The 16,616-nt window shown below is 36.4% G+C and overlaps 1 protein-coding gene and 1 pseudogene across 2 annotated transcripts; both read left to right on the top strand.

The window, feature by feature from the left end:
- Positions 1-5,041: 5,041 nt before the first annotated feature.
- LOC145615653 (putative methyltransferase PMT24) lies at positions 5,042-11,061 on the top strand. Of its 2 annotated transcripts, none has more exons than XM_081670719.1 (9): positions 5,042-5,197; positions 5,720-6,842; positions 6,934-7,083; positions 8,061-8,331; positions 8,409-8,519; positions 8,613-8,787; positions 9,556-9,828; positions 10,224-10,418; positions 10,511-11,061. In XM_081670719.1, exons 2-9 carry the CDS (start codon positions 5,766-5,768, stop codon positions 10,737-10,739), a joined length of 2,481 nt encoding a protein of 826 aa, XP_081526845.1. In that variant the 5' UTR covers positions 5,042-5,197; positions 5,720-5,765; the 3' UTR covers positions 10,740-11,061. The 2 variants fall into 2 exon arrangements, with proteins under 2 accessions (XP_081526845.1, XP_081526846.1); XM_081670720.1 differs by having other exon boundaries at positions 5,181-5,249.
- Positions 11,062-12,031: 970 nt separating this feature from the next.
- Positions 12,032-14,371, top strand: LOC145613052 (pentatricopeptide repeat-containing protein At4g20770 pseudogene; annotated as a pseudogene).
- Positions 14,372-16,616: the final 2,245 nt, after the last annotated feature.

Genomic DNA, 16,616 nt, shown 5'->3' with positions numbered 1-16,616 from the left:
CTTTTAGGCTCATAAGCTGAATCAAGTCCATGAGCACTTCCACTACTTCATCAGATGCAGAAGCCCGAAGTACAATAGGTTCAAGTGCTAACATAAGCTTATCATATCTTCGCACGTCCTCTGTTTTTGATGCATCGTGGTAAGCAACTTTGACAAGCGTATGTTTCCTACTTATGTCCTTTCTCCACCTATCCACAACATACATGGATGGAACTTCAGTCACTCCACTCATGTCTAACACCTTTATTATATGCCTGCAAATAATTCCATGACATTCAAAATGTCGACAGTCACAGTTTGCCTCTTTCCTTTCTGTATTATACACAACAGTATATTCCTTCAACCGCCCTTTTAGGGGAGTCTCCTTCTTCTTAGTCTTGCAATAAATCCACACACGATCTGAAAAAACATACTCCTCCTCCTTTTGTGACAATGACTTCTTTGACACAAGGGTGAGATATGCTACACGGTTGCATTGGTTTTGAACTTCCACAAACTTTGCATCCGTGTACACCTTCTGGAATTTACGTTCTAAGGCAAATTCCGATATTAGAGCCCTAACAAATCGTGCACAATTAGCATCCGCTTCCTGCTCATCATTAGCTTGGCTCTCCATCGCCTTAATATAATTAGGAGCAAACTCACACAGCCGGGTATGGTAATTAATATAACCATCAAAAAAACTATTTATGCTCTCAACCCGCTGAGTAGTCTGCATTCCTGCCCAAAATACCCCTTTTACATATGCAGGAATCCACATCTCTCGCTCCTCGTATAGACCTACCTCAACACAACAAAACCAAGCAACTAAGCTCACCCAACAACTTAAAGAAATCACCTTTCAAATTTGGTTATATGTACAAGATCAAACAAAACCGATCAAACAAAACCAATCCAAGAAAAAGGAATAACACAAAACCAACACAATAAATGCTTATGTACAACAAATCAAAAAAATCAGTCCACAAAAGTGCATAATTATACTTTCCAATTCCAGATTATTTATTTATCTAAATGTCAGCTTTTCTGTGTATAATGGTACCATCTTTAGCTAGAATGGTACCATCTTTAGCTAAAATGGTAGTCCATTGCATTTTTTTTCCAGAAAACAACTTCGACTACTGAATCCTCTGTCACTAACTATCATTGAAGATTTCAGAATCACAAATAACAAAATGAATTTAAGGAGCTACTAACCTTCCAGCCAATCGTAGCACTCATATTGTTCTAGCTTGAACTTATTCATCACTTCCCACCAGGATTCAACAAACTCCTCAGGTGTAATGCTGTTGTAGATCACACCTTGCAAGGCATCTTTCACAGCTTCGTAATCTTTTACAGCACCCAACTTCGTACCAAACTTTTTCATGATGTGCCACATACACCACCTATGACGTGTTTCCGGCATAGGGAACACGGCTCTTATTGCCTTCCTCATCGCTGGATCTTGATCAGTCATGATAGCCGCCGGCCGTTTTCCCCTCATGCAAGACAGCCATGTCTTGAATAGCCACTCAAATGTCTCTGCATCCTCATGTGATACCAAGGCACAGCCTAATAAGATAGTCTGACCATGGTGGTTGACACCCACAAAATTTGAGAAGGGAAGTTTGTATTGATTAGTAAGGTAAGTGGAGTCAAAGCAGACAACATCTCCAAAATACTGGTAGGCCTCCCTGCTCCTAGCATCAACCAACATGATGTCTTTCAATCGGCCCCTGTCATCAAGCCGATGCATGTGGAAAAAATTTTGGTTATCGGCAGTCATTTTATCAAAATACTCAAGCATAGCAGCTGCATCACCATTTTTCAGCTTCAATCTCCTCTTCCTATTCACTAAATTATGAATATCTTTTTTCGTAAAACCAACATTTCCGACTCCGTGTCTTTGGCCGACCATGTTGTTGATAATCTGACTAACCGAGGCACCAGAGGCATGGTCAGTTTCAATCCTTTGCTCCAAATGCTTCGTAATCTTCTGCTTTCTGTACATTGCAATGTGCCTTGATAGCTCAGGATTCACAGTGTGATTGTGCTCATTAACGGCTTTCTTAATCTGCCACACACCGTTACCATGGCCTTGCCCATACAACATCACTGGACATTCACATTTTTTACTCTTCCTCTTCTTCGATGGCTCATCATATACCACAACCCTCTTCCCATTTACCCTCTTCTTGTGTGTTGTAGTACCATAACACTCGCACTTCCAAACATAAGTGCTATATGCCCCTTTGTAGAATACATCATTCTTTCTCCCACCTATACACACAACCCCAAATCCCTCTTGCTCTCCATATGTACGATAGTAGTTATTCATGTCATCCCAAGAACTAAACTCCATCCCAACTTCTGGATGAGGTAACGCAGCTGCTGCACCTACACTTCTACCTAATCCCGAATTGTGTAAGTGTTCACATTCATTATTCAACTCACCAACATCCCTGGGAAAGCTACATTCACCAGGGTCTTTATTCAAATGACTACTACTACACTCGGCAGCAGGGTCCTTATTCAAATCAAAAAAATCACCTCCATCAATGTTCAAATCTTCATTTAAATCAAATTGCAAGCTCTCATCACTATCTGATGAGCTATCTGAACTGGAGTTTACATATGTACTCCTCTCCATGACACTATGCTGGTTATCAACGTTACAATCCTACCCAACCAAGCCAAATATTAATTTAGTCTCTTCACACATTATAATACATTATACTATAGTACAAAGCAACATTCTTCACAAAATTACAATCTCCAATAGCTCAACACAATAAACACAACTGCTACACAAAACAAAAATCTTACCATCTTCATATTACCCCAAATATATAAAACAATGTTAGTAGACTTCCAAAAATTAATTCATCAAATCAATTGATTACTTACACTTACCATCTTCATATTACCCCAAATATATAAAACAAGCTCATGCATTCCAATTAAATCGATTACTTACCATCTTCATATAATCTGGATTACAATCCTACTACTATGTGTACCAGCAATAGCAGCGATTAAATTAAAAGTACTACCTATGTGTAGTTTAGCTCATGCAGATTATCTCATTCCAACAAATTATCTTGATTTGAATTATCTCAAACAAATTATCTCATTCCAACAAATTATCTCATTCAAATTATCTCAATCAAATTACCATCTTAGTATTATCTTGATTTATCTCATTACTACCTATGTGTACCAGCTGAACAACTAACACCAAATATAATTCACTTAAGTAATTGATTTTTCAATATAAACCTAATTCAATTACAGCAATACAACTACCAAACTAAACAAATTCATACATTGATCCAATCACTAACCTCAATCATCTCAATCTCTTTATTCGAACAATTACTGATAATTTCGCCCCTCTTGAAGTTACTAATTGATGAAGAATCTGAGTCAAATTGGGTGAATTAATTTATGACAAAAAATAGGGTTTGTGCTCCTCTCGCAATGAACAAGTGCAGCTCGAAATATACTCCAACTCCCAGCTCTTGTTTGTTGAATATTGCTGCAGCCGACACTACAAAAAATAATGGATGTGAATCCATTAATTTTCCCCAAAACATTTGAAGAGGAGGGAAAATTTTTGGGGAAATAGATCCCGCCATTAATTTGGGGGAAAAAATTTCAGGGGGTGATATTTGGGTGAAATTTGTGTGAATTGTATTTAGTGCAGTACAAAGCTCAATGGAACCCACCTGCAGCTGTCCTTTTCTTTTCTTCCATTCAGCAACTTTGGCTTTTTCCTCTTTTCCCAATTCCACCTATTTTTTTTTTTTTTTAAAAGTTGGTAGAGACATTCTTGGTCTCTAGTAGGTTGAGACCAAGAATTACCGGTTAATTGTTGACTTTGTAACTTCCACTCGTCTTCCCAGAGCTTTGTCAGGTATTTTATCATATTTATTTTTTCAATTTAATTTAATATGGAGTATTATAATTTGATATATACTCTATAAATTTTATTTTATGGAGTAGATTTTTCATTGCAATAAAAATCTAATATTTCCATTTCATATAGGTTTCACATTTGTTTTAAACACGTTTGTCAGCGCATAATTTTAAATATTAATATAAGCAAAAATTATACAGAGTAAAAATTTGATATTTGAAATATAAAGGTCGAGACAAATTTAATATAAGAATGTACATCATTATGATTTTTTGCACAAAGTCATAGCATATCAACTAAAATGAAACTTAGAAATTAAGATTATTCCACAAGGGCTTACAAAGCGAATCTTGACATTAATTGATTTTGCTAATTTTAATAAATGATCCTTCAAGTAAAAAGTTCTATTAAATAAAATAAAACAAATTCAAATAAGTAAAATTAAAGTGAATATGGCACACCCTAAAACATTAATCAAATACAAAGTAGCTTTTTAAACTCAAATATTCACTTTTCCTAATGCTACTCATTTACTCAAGAACCTACCTTGAACATTATGCTCCTAATTTTTATTTGTGGACATCACGGTGTCAAAGTTAAATATGCCACACACAAATTAACCAGAATAAATACACACTTCAAATACATTTTTTTTTTTTTTTTTTGAAACACACACTTCAAATACATAATATCAACATACAATTTAAATAAGTACATGGTAATTTATTTGAAAAAAAAAAAAATTATATCTGCAAATAAATATAACGTACCGAATGATGAATATAGTTTAGGAAAAATAATTAGCCATAATTTTGTGCTATACAATAACAACAAAATTAATACAGTCACATTTATACGAGTAGAACACAATCTTAATCGATTTGAAATTAATTCTATTTTGATCTCGATCTATCATTGATAGTCCGATACACTGCACATACACGTACCATCAAATCAAATCATTAAAAATAATAAAATCTCACTAGATCTCACTTCCTTAAATTGGCTTAGGAAACAAGATACAACATGTGTATTAAATTTTTGCAATTGTACTATACTATAAATTGATAAAAAAAACCTTGATTTAAGGTCGATTATAATAAGATAAAATCAAACTTGATTAATAAAGTAATTAGGATTAAATCATTCCAACACCCGCTGTAAAGGCAGTCGGTAGTAGTCGGCAGTCGACAGTGTTGAGTGAACCCCATCACTCACTCTCTTTTCATCTCCACCATTAAAACCCCTTTAAATTCTTCATTTTTTCAGCTCCAAATCTTGAGCTTTCTCAACTTGGTACATTTCTTCTCTCTCTTTTTTTAACCCCTTTTCATTTTTTTGGATCTTGGTAATTCTTCCTGTTTTCTGAGGTTTTTGGGTTCTTTATTGTGCTAGTTTGTACTTTGTAGTTCTAAATTTGATTGTTTGCTTTATTTAATCGAGGAATTAATCTTGTTATATGAAGAAAGATCAATGCTAGTATTATAATTTGGTGTTTAAAGTTTGCGATTTGAATTGTGATTTTAGTGAATTGTTTTTATGTGGATCGATGTTGGGTTGTTTTATAATGATTGGAAAATTTGTGGGGGGTAATTTTAATTTGAGATTTAAGACTTTTAACTAGTTATGATTGAATTTCTGGTTATTGCTTTCATGGGTTTTTGTAATTATTTCGATTGTGAACGTAGATATTGCTTTTTCTTGGTAGGGTTTTGATTGTTTTTCGTAAAGATGTAGAATTTGATTTTGATTTTGATTTGCAATTTTGCTTTACTGGGTTAAATGGTTGATTGAGTTCTTTGTGATTTCTATTGTCAGTATTGCAAGATAGATTTGAGAGGGTGGTTGCTGTTTTGGTAAAGGGATGGCGTCAGGAAGGTATACTCGCATTGATGCGAGGGGGAAGTCGTCGAACTACTGTTCGACTATTGTTGTTGTTGTGATTGTGGCAGCGTGTTTAGTCGGGGCCTGGATCACGATGTCCTCATCGGTAGACCCTGCTGGTTATGTTGGTATGTCTGTAGGAAAGGATGCCAAGCAGAATAAAGTGAGTGAAAAAAGTTCTAGGGAGTTTGAGGATAATTCAGGCGACTTGCCTGAGGAGGGCCTTAAGGGGAATATCGAACAGGCCAGTGAGAGGGATGAGAGTGACTCGAAGTCACAAGAAAATGAAAGTGTAGGCCAAGAGTCTGAGAATTCGGGTGAATCTGGTCAGGAGTTGAAGGCGGAGAAATCAGGTTCTGATGAGGATGAGAGGGTTGATGCCAATAAGGAAAAAGAAGTTGAGTCTGTGAAGGATGAAGATGGCAAAAATGCGGAAGAAGATTCAAATACTGGAGGAGATGAGACAACTGAAAAAAATCAACAAGAATCTGAGGAAAATAATGATGACAGCAAAACCAAAACTGATGAAGCTGAAGAGAAATCTGGATCAGAGGAGAGTTCTGAAGGTGCAAAGGAAAAGATGGATGACAGTAAACTCAAAACTGACGAATCTGAAGAGAAATCTGGATCTGAAGAGAGTTCTGAAGGTGCAAAGGAAAAGATAGAAGAAGTGAAGGATGAAACTGATAGTCAAAGCCAGGAGCAAGTTAGTTCAGAAAGTGAAACCAAGGACAAAGCAGAGTTACTTGATGAAACTTCCACTCAGACCGGGGCTTGGTCGACTCAAAAGGCCGAGTCAGAAAAACAGAAAGTTTCTGAGAAATCTTCAGACTCATCGTCCGAGGACCAAAAGGCCTACAAATGGAAACTCTGTAATGTCACTGCTGGGCCAGATTATATTCCTTGCCTTGACAACATTCAAGCTATCAGAAGGCTTCCCAGTACAGGTCATTATGAACACCGAGAGAGGCACTGCCCTGAGGAAGCTCCCACATGCCTTGTTCCTCTGCCTGAGGGGTATAAAACTTCAGTGAGGTGGCCTAAAAGCAGGGAGAAGGTACACAAAGTGCTTTGAAGTAAAAAAGTATGCATTGGATCATTCTTAGTTTTGTGCTGATTATAATACGTTGTTGTGTTTGTTTATGCAGATATGGTTTGCCAATGTTCCCCATCTCAAGCTTGCAGAAGTGAAGGGACATCAGAATTGGGTACAGGCTTCTGGGGAGTATATCACATTTCCTGGTGGTGGGACACAATTCGTGCATGGTGCTACACGCTACATTGATTTCATTGAAAAGGTTATCCTTTACCGCATTTTTCCCCCGCTGATTATCCTTCATCTTCATTGATGAAGTAGCATCATTGCTGATGCATTTTCCTCATTTTTTATGGTTGTGATGTTCAAAAAGGTGAACAGCTATTTTGCTAATGTCTGCATTCACAAGTATATAAAACCAACTGATAATTTTTGTTCAAAAAAAAAAAAAGGAATAAATAGAATTAATTATTTATATAGCTGGAGTCTAGTCCCTCACTTAGAGGTCATGAGTGGTTCTTTAACCTGAAGGGTTATGTATTTTATGTCTGGTTGTGCTGCATTGCCTGCATGCTTGGCACCTCATTGAGGTTGAAGTATGTTTCTTATGTCTCTAGCCCTTCTTTTGCTACTAGGTAATTTCCTTCTGGTATTGAGTTTGAGCTTTGAGGTGGTGTAATAGTGGTATCCCTCTCCACCTTAGATTCCTGTGGTCTAGGAATTCTCTCCCCAAGCCACCCCCCCCCCCCTCTTCCCCTTCATCTGTTATTATATTTCCGTCCTGCTTGTCTCAACCAAGAAAAAAATAAATGATTATGCTGTTGCTTCATTACCAGTTTATACTTGAGTTTATTACTATTGTTGTGCATTCTACAGTGGTAAAGCAACATTTGAGAGTGACTTTGTTCCTTGCTTATGCTGAGTGCTGGAAACACTTAAATTGTTTCTCTTTGTCACGTCTGATCAAGTCTTCATCTGTTCTCCTATATCTTATTCTCGGTCTGCTTAATTTTGGCAATGTAGGTTTCCCGTGTTTCTGTGATACAGTGTGTCACTGACTTATTATATAATCATTGATGCCAATATGTGTTCTAAACTTTACCATTACCATTTTAGTGGGATGTATTCTCGATGTTAAAAAATAATCAACCCTATTTCTTAAAAACCCATACTTGATGTTGCTAGCACTTTGAATTTTATTGTAACTCAGTGAACCTTTCTTTTTTCTTTTATTTTCAGACTCTTCCTGATATTGCCTGGGGGAAGCGAAGTCGTGTTGTTTTGGATGTAGGATGCGGTGTAGCTAGTTTCGGAGGATTTCTTTTTGACAAGGATGTACTCACTTTGTCACTGGCTCCCAAAGATGAACATGAAGCTCAAGTGCAATTTGCACTTGAAAGAGGAATTCCAGCTATATCTGCTGTCATGGGTACAAAGAGATTACCCTTCCCCAGCAACGCCTTTGATATCGTTCACTGTGCACGTTGCAGGGTCCCTTGGCATGCAGAAGGTGTTTTACACATCATATGAACTACAAGTTTTAAAACTTTAATTTAAATTTGTATCTGACGTTAAGATACATGATAGGTGGTAAACTGCTTTTGGAACTTAATCGTGTCTTGCGCCCGGGAAGCTACTTTGTATGGTCTGCCACTCCAGTTTACCGTAAAGATGATGAGAACGTGGCCATTTGGAAAGGTGCATTATATAACAATTTTTTACTTCATCATTCTATTAGTCTTGCAATTATTGGCATGGAACTGATCTGAACTCTGTGTACTGTATTCACAGCTATGTCCAAGCTAACTAAGTCAATGTGCTGGGAGCTTCTGAAAATCGGGAAAGATACTGTAAATGGAGTATCTGCAGCAATATATCGCAAACCTATGTCCAATGATTGCTATGAGAGTAGAATGAGGAGTGAGCCTCCACTTTGTCAAGAATCTGATAACCCAAATGCAGCCTGGTAATGTTTGCTTTGTCTTTGATTATGTGAAATAGATGTTAGAGCACATGATAAATATGCCACTTATGTCAAAGCAACATGTGTAAAATAAACCTGAATGACTCCAGTCATTGGCTTTCTGTAACCCCATTTGAGAGTTGTGACTGGTAGAGGAACCCACAGACAACATTTTATGGTAAGGCCATCCACCCATGGAGAGCATTGTTTTGAACGAGCAGGGAAAGGTGTGAGAGATAAATATAAGTATTTTTTACTTTTATTTTTATTAGTCACCAGTGAAGTAATCACATTAATGCATAAAATGTCTCAAAATAACATTCAAACCATAAACCTAGGGATTAAAACATCAAACAGTTTTCGGCTTATGAGTGCTCAAAAACAAGAGTAAACTATCTCCAAATCACAGATGGGTTTTTCATACTGTTGTTCTTGATTTACTATGACCATCAGATATTGCATTATTTTCACTGCAATGGCTGTGATGGTTAATTGTGATTAGTAGTTGTTGTGCTTTTTGCTGAGCTATGAATTAAGACTTGGTACAAATTCTCTATGATCACTCACCTCCAGTAAGGGCATGTTAGTGCTACATCCCTGGTGCAGGAGGGTGGTGGACCTGGTGGTGGGCAGTGGGGAGGATATGGTGGTAAATGAACTAGTATTTTACATCTGTGCGTGATTGTGTATTTATTTTTTTTCATCCTTTTTGTCTGTGGCCCTTTGAAGTTGATGTATTTGATATTGATTATTGAAAATTTCTTTTTTCAGGGATATACCAATGGAGGCATGCTTACACAAAGTGCCAACAGATCCATCGGAACGCGGATCTCAATTGCCTGCAAAGTGGCCATCAAGGCTGGATAAAACTCCTTACTGGTTAAAAGACTCTGAGACTGGGGTTTATGGCAAAGCAGCTCCAAAGGATTTCACTGCTGACAGTAAGCACTGGAAACGTGTTGTTGCTGATTCTTACATGGATGGTATTGGCATTGATTGGTCTTCGGTGAGAAATGTGATGGATATGAGAGCTATATATGGAGGGTAAGCTCTTGTTACTTTACTTACTTTAAACTTCATATGCTCTCTGTATCTGATATTTTACCTGAAGCATGTAATATGGAGTAAGAATTATTAGTTGATAATTGAGAATCAGGAGATCAGAAAATAGTCAAAGTTTGAAAAACGCTAATTTGACTACAAAACCATGCATTGAAAGTTTAAAATGTTGAGCAGATCAAATGGTATAACAAATCTTATTGTTTGATTGTACTTTGTTATTCACACGCGAGTGTTGCTCTCTCAGCATTTTGTTTTCTCCTTAAGTTCACATACATCTGGGTTATATGACTTATGAATGTTAGCATTATACTGCTATATGAGGATGCAGTTCGCAAGTTAATGTTTTTTTTTTCCTCTGATTTGCAATTTTCTTCCAGATTTGCTGCAGCTTTGAAGGACCTGAAACTTTGGGTTATGAATGTAGTTCCTGTCACCTCACCAGACACCCTGCCGGTTATCTATGAACGAGGTTTATTTGGTATATATCATAATTGGTGTGAGTCATTCAATACCTACCCAAGAACATATGATCTTCTTCATGCTGATCATCTCTTCTCAGATCTCAAGAAAAGGTTTGGCAATCTTCTAATATTTTAAGATCCATTACATTATAAGTGAAAGTCTTCATCTGCTTTAATTTGTAATGATCAACTTCTTTGCTCAGGTGTAATCTTAAGGCAGTTATGGCAGAAGTAGACAGAATTCTAAGGCCAGAAGGAAGTTTGATAGTAAGGGACAATGCCGAAACCATAGCTGAGGTGGAGAACATGGCGAGATCCCTACAATGGAAGATCAAATTCACGTTCTCAAAAGACAATGAAGGATTACTTAGTGTACGGAAGACAAGATGGCGTCCTTCTGAAGTAGAAACTATTAGGTCAGCCATAGCTTAGCTTCCAATGGCCGAGTTATCATAGCTTGGGAAAATACGCTGTTTCGGAATAGGTATCTATATTCTTTTATTGATTTAGCAGCACTGGTTCTCAAGAATGCAGAGGTTATATACTTATATATGTGTAGCAATCTTATACAGTAGTTGGCTAAAAAGATAGCAATATTATCGTAGTAAGTATTTTCATTGTTGAATTACTTGATAGTTTGTAATTTTGTATTCCACTAATCCACTTAACCCTATAAAATTGAGGGAAGTGGACTTAGTAATTTTTATGTTTTGACTCTAAGACAAATAATGCTTAAAATAGTAAAAGTTCATTCTCTCTTGTTCCTTATTTTGGTGTGCTTGAGTTTTGTTACTCTTTAGCAACAACTTTTAAGTTTAAAAGTTGACTTGTAAAGTTGAAAATAATGTTTAATTAATTAGCGATTAACTTAGACCACCGATTTATGAAAAAATCTCATAACGTCAAAGACAAAAGCTAAGGATCGTATTGGAAGCGTTGGATAAAATGACTATAATTAGAAAAATTAAATTGAAATAAAGTTTATTATACCTATTAACATGTAATTTTTACATGCATTATCAAATTAACATTATTGTTAGCAAGATCCAAGTTCAAGTGTTCAACATAAGTTATTATTTTCAAATTGAGTAGTGCTTTAGTTATTTTCATATCTTAGCTAAATTGAAGCTTAATTCAAAACAAAAACATACACAAAACTTGCGAGGATACCAATTGCTTTAGCTGATTAAAGTATTACTAGGATAATCTGGTAAAACTATCTAATGGAGGATTTTCTGTTGTATTTGTATTATTTAAGGTTCTCTAAACTAAAAGTTTATAAACCAACTAGGATTTTCCGGTAAAACTATCAAATAGAGGTGTCAAAACCATGCCTGAATCGAATCGATCTGAAACTAACTCGCAGAATATCTGATACAGCTTTGACTCACGAGGACACAATAATTTAGCATTACTCAAGAATTGACCAGACCAAACCAAATCCGAACATCCGAAATGACACTTGGACTCAACCGACATCTTCTTCTATATATAATTTTTTTTGAAGGATTTATATCATCTTTTTTCCTTTCCTTTTTCTTTTCATTAAAAATAAGTCAATAAATTAGAGTGTTTTAATAAGAAAAATTAAAAGAAAATACTACTTGTAAAAAAGAGTAGCAAACCAGTTATTGCAGAACTTCAAGTTCTGCCCAGAAACAGGCAAGAAGGAGAAAAGAAAAATGGAGTATTTTTAGGATTTTAACATAATAAGGGCTCAAACAATGTGGAGGCAGAAAAGGGAATTCATAGCAAATTTATTAGAATCTTGCATAAAAAATAAATCCCACAAATCTGGGAAGCTTTTACATGCTCAAATCATTCGTACTGGATTCATTTCTCAGAACTTCTTCTCGAATCGTTTGATCGATTTTTACTCTAAATGTGATAATCCCAGATATGGCCTCAATGTGTTCGACGTAATGCCTGAAAGAGACATTTTTTCTTGGAATTCTGTGTTGAGTACATTGTGTGCAGTTAATAGAATGCAGGATGCATGCCAGTTGTTCGATGAAATGCCTGAAAGAAATGTTGTCTCTTGGAATAATATGATTAGCGCATTTGTAAGAAATGGGGATCATGGTAAAGCGTTGGAAATGTATAAGTTGATGACTTTGGAAGGTTTAGTGCCTACCCATTTTACGTTGGCAAGTGTTTTTAGCGCGTGTGGTGTTTTGTTGGAGCTGAATTGTGGCAGGTTGTGTCATGGTCTTGCAGTTAAAGTTGGTGCTGACCAAAATTTGTATGTGGGTAATGCTTTGCTGTCGATGTATGCTAAGTGTAGATGTATTGGTGATGCAATTCGCGCTTTTGAAGAGTTGCCAGCACCTAATGAAGTGTCTTTCACGGCGTTAATGGGTGGCTTGAAAGAAACTAAAAGAGTTGAAGAGGCATTAGGAGTGTTTAAGTTGATGCACAAGACCAAAGCTTGCATAGATGCTGTGTCATTGTCTAGCATTCTTGGTGTCTGTACTAGGCGAGAAGGTGATGGTCAGCAGCGTAAGATGCATGGGAAATTAGTACATAGTCTTTCTATCAAGCTTGGATTACAAGATGATTTTCATTTGGTTAATTCATTGCTTGACATGTATGCCAAAAATGGAGACATTGATAGTGCTGAAATCATTTTTCAAAATATGTCCAAACCGAGTGTTGTTTCTTGGAATATCATGATTGCTGGGTATGGTGAAATTTACAAGTGTGAAAAAGCTGTGGAGCTAACGGAGAGAATGGTGTTTTCTGGTTGCCAACCAGATGAGGTTACTTGTATCAATATGATAGCAGCAAGTGTCAAATCAGGAAATGTCGAAGTTGGGCGTCAAGTATTTGACAAACTGGTTCACCCAAGCTTGAGCTCATGGAATGCTATGCTTTCTGGGTATTCGCAGGTTGAGAAGCATGATGAGGCAATAATGCTTTTTAGGGAGATGCACTTTAGGAATGTGAAGCCTGATTGCACTACTCTAGCTACTGTTCTTGCCTCTTGTGCAGAGATGGCATTTCTGGAATGTGGAAAACAAATCCATGCTGTCACACTGAAGGCAGCTTTAAACGGCGATATCTATGTTGGCAGTGGGCTTATTACCTTGTATTCTAGGAGTGGTAAAGTAGATATTGCCAGATCTATTTTTCATGGACTGCCTGCAGTGGATACTGTTTGCTGGAATTCTATTATAGCTGGCTTTTCGCTTAATTCTCTAGAAAAGGAGGCTTTTAGTTTCTTTAATATCATGAGAAGAAGGAATATGTGCCCTACCCAGTTCACCTATGCTACAATTTTGAGTTGCTGTGCCAAGCAATCCTTTTCATCTCAAGGTAGACAAGTTCATGCTCTGATACTAAAGTACGGATGCATAAATGATATAATTGTTGGAAGTGCTCTTATAGATATGTATTGTAAATGTGGTAGCGTAGAGAGGGGCCGGGAAATTTTTGATGCAATGCCTATGAAAAATGCTGTTATTTGGAATGAGATGATACATGGGTATGCCCAAAGTGGTTTTGGAGACGAAGCTGTGCAGCTGTATGACTGCATGATAAGAGAAGGGAGAAAACCTGATGATATAACCTTTGTGGCCGTTCTAACAGCTTGCAGCCATTCTGGATTGGTTGATGAAGGGATCAGAATATTTGAATCAATGCAAATAGAGCATAAAGTGGAACCACTTGTAAGTCATTACACCTGTATTATTGATACTTTAGGTAGAGCTGGGAGGTTGCATGAAGCAGAAAAGCTGATAAGAAGGATGCCATGTAAAGATGATCCTGTTATATGGGAGGTTCTGCTCAGCTCGTGTAGATTTTATTCTGACGTTCTTGTAGCAAAAAGAGCTGCTGATGAGCTCTTGTCCCTGAATCCTAGAAGTTCTACTCCTTATGTACTTCTAGCAAATGTCTATTCTTCAATGGGAAGATGGGAAGAAGTGAGGGCAGTCAGAGAGCTCATGAGTGATAATAATGTGGGTAAGGATGCAGGGTATAGCTGGACAGAAAATAAGTATGTGAAAGGAACTTTTGAAGCTGATGACTCTTATATTATTCCCCCTCAATCACAATGGGGTTGAAGGCAGTCACGCTGCCATGATTGAAAGGTCTCAAATTGTTTAGGTGCTGCTCCGGAGTCTTTTTGTTGGAACCTGTGTAGTTGTGTGCTGAATGTATTAATTATTGAATGCACTTTTATTTTCTGGCATCTTCATTCTCAAGTGCAGAAGCGCTCTTCCAACACTCTTCTTTAAACACCTTTAGATCATCGTCTCACAGAGTTGCAACAGTTCACTATAGACATGAAAGAGACCGGGAGTTGATAACACAGACACAAAACAAACAAAACATAGTAAGTTCTTAATTTAATACGGCTTATTGAATGTATTTTTTTTCTCCACTGGGAATTTAGCATTGATTTAATTGTAGTTGTTACGCTGTCCCTCCTTTTTAATTGGAGTATTATTGTAGAATGATGAACTAAAGACTTGACAATTTTTCCATTTTCTCTGCCCTATAGGTAGGGCATGTCATCTTTGTTATTTATTCAGGCTGCAGGGGAGGGCCTGGGGGGAGGGGTGGATTAAGGGTAGATTCTTGATCTTAAATTTGTTTGTTTTACCACCTCCCTTTTTTCATTGCCCTTAAAAAGTTGATATTGTTGAATACATTTACTAAACATCTCCTTTTCAGAAAATACCATTGCAATCATGCATAACTGCATACACAAAGTGGCAGCAGATCCTTTTACAACGCCAATATCAAATCATATCTGGATGGTATTGACATTGACTGGTCTCCTGTGAGACATGTGATGGCCATACCAGATGAGGTTACAGAGGGTAAGCTTTTTGATCAATGAAATGTCTCTTATGGCAGAAACCCTTAATGATAATTTGAGTGAAGGGTGAGTGGCAATTGGAGCTGTAATATGGATTAAATATATTTACGGTGGAAATTCGCAGATTTACTGATATCAAATAAAGCATAGACATATAATATCGTTTTTTTTAGTAACATATAAATATAAATTTTGTCATAAATATATTGCTAAATAGGTATTTATATAAAGTTCCACAACATCAACTTTTTTTCTATTTTTTTTTATTAATATTTAATCATATATATCTAAGGTCAGAGTAGTGTATTGGCATGTGTGTCAAGTTTGACTGTTAAAACTGTTAATTATTCAGGAACGGAGGGAGTATATATATAGAACCCTTTATGTCATGTACTCCAGATTGCTTACAATAGTAGTAATTAGTAGTTTGATATTAAAATATAGGCTTTCTGAACTGAATTGAACTTGCTTATTGCTTTTAATTTTGAGATAGTTGTGCTGAATTGAAGTGTACCAAAACTTAGTCTTTCAAGGTCAAAGAGCACTCCATAACAAGCTTTGTACTCTGAAGAAAGATCATTTCTAAATGCTACTAGTGACGGTTTTTGAGTTTCATGATTGTATGTAATCTTAGCCTCCTGACTTGTAGCATATTAGTGTTGGTAAGCAGAAAATGCTGTTTATTTATTTATTTATTGTACGGATGTCATCAGCATTGCACTTTTCATTACAGATTTTCGCAGCCTTAAAGGACATGAAATTGTGGGAGATGAATGTAGTTCCTGTTACGTCATGCTGATTATATGTCAATGAGGTTTATTTGGAATATATCATGATTGGGAAAAAGTCATTCAGTACTTGTCAAGAACTTATGATCTTCATTCTGACCATCTTTTCTCTGCTCTCAAGGAAAGGTTTGTAAAGTCATCCTATATTCATCACAGTTCAAAAAAAAAAAAATAAAAAAAAAAAAAAAATAATAATAATAATAATGATACCTTCATCTGGTAAGATTTGTAAGTGAACTATTCTGCTCAGGTTTAAGTTCGTGGCAGTAATGGCAGAAGTTGACAAAATCCTGAAGGCCAGAAGTTAGTGAGAGACATTGCTGAAACCATAGCTGAGGTGGAGATCAGGACCAAATTCTTACACTGGAAGATCAGATTCACCTTTTCAAAATACAGTGAAGGATTGCTGTGTGTTCAGAAGGCAATATGGCATCCCTCGATGTAGAACTATTACATTAGCCATAGCTTAGCTTTTATGCACTGGTGCTCATAGCTCGAGACTATATGATGTTCTGAATAGGTATTCCTTATCCTCATATCAATTTAGAAGCATTGTTTTGTTGATAATACATCAACATCAGGAGCAGCTAAGCTGCATCTAGATATCACAAAAACTAAAGAACCACTAGAGTAGTATATCTAACACTTAAGTGTAAATTTTTTTAGCTTTAGCAGATGTATCTAAATACAAAATCA

The sequence above is a fragment of the Chenopodium album genome, chromosome 25, assembly GCF_948465745.1.
Source record: "Chenopodium album chromosome 25, dcCheAlbu1.1, whole genome shotgun sequence".
Taxonomy (NCBI): Eukaryota; Viridiplantae; Streptophyta; class Magnoliopsida; order Caryophyllales; family Amaranthaceae; genus Chenopodium; species Chenopodium album.
The sequence above is the reverse complement of the archived record's forward strand: the minus strand, read 5'-3'. Positions and strand labels throughout refer to the sequence as shown.

Excerpts from the sequence above, each read along its gene's own strand:
- LOC145615653 (XM_081670719.1), top strand. The coding sequence starts at position 5,766 with ATGGCGTCAGGAAGGTATACTCGCATTGATGCGAGGGGGAAGTCGTCG. Across the intron at positions 8,332-8,408 it reads GGTCCCTTGGCATGCAGAAG|GTGGTAAACTGCTTTTGGAA; the intron begins GTGTTTTACACA and ends GATACATGATAG. Across the intron at positions 9,829-10,223 it reads ATGAGAGCTATATATGGAGG|ATTTGCTGCAGCTTTGAAGG; the intron begins GTAAGCTCTTGT and ends ATTTTCTTCCAG.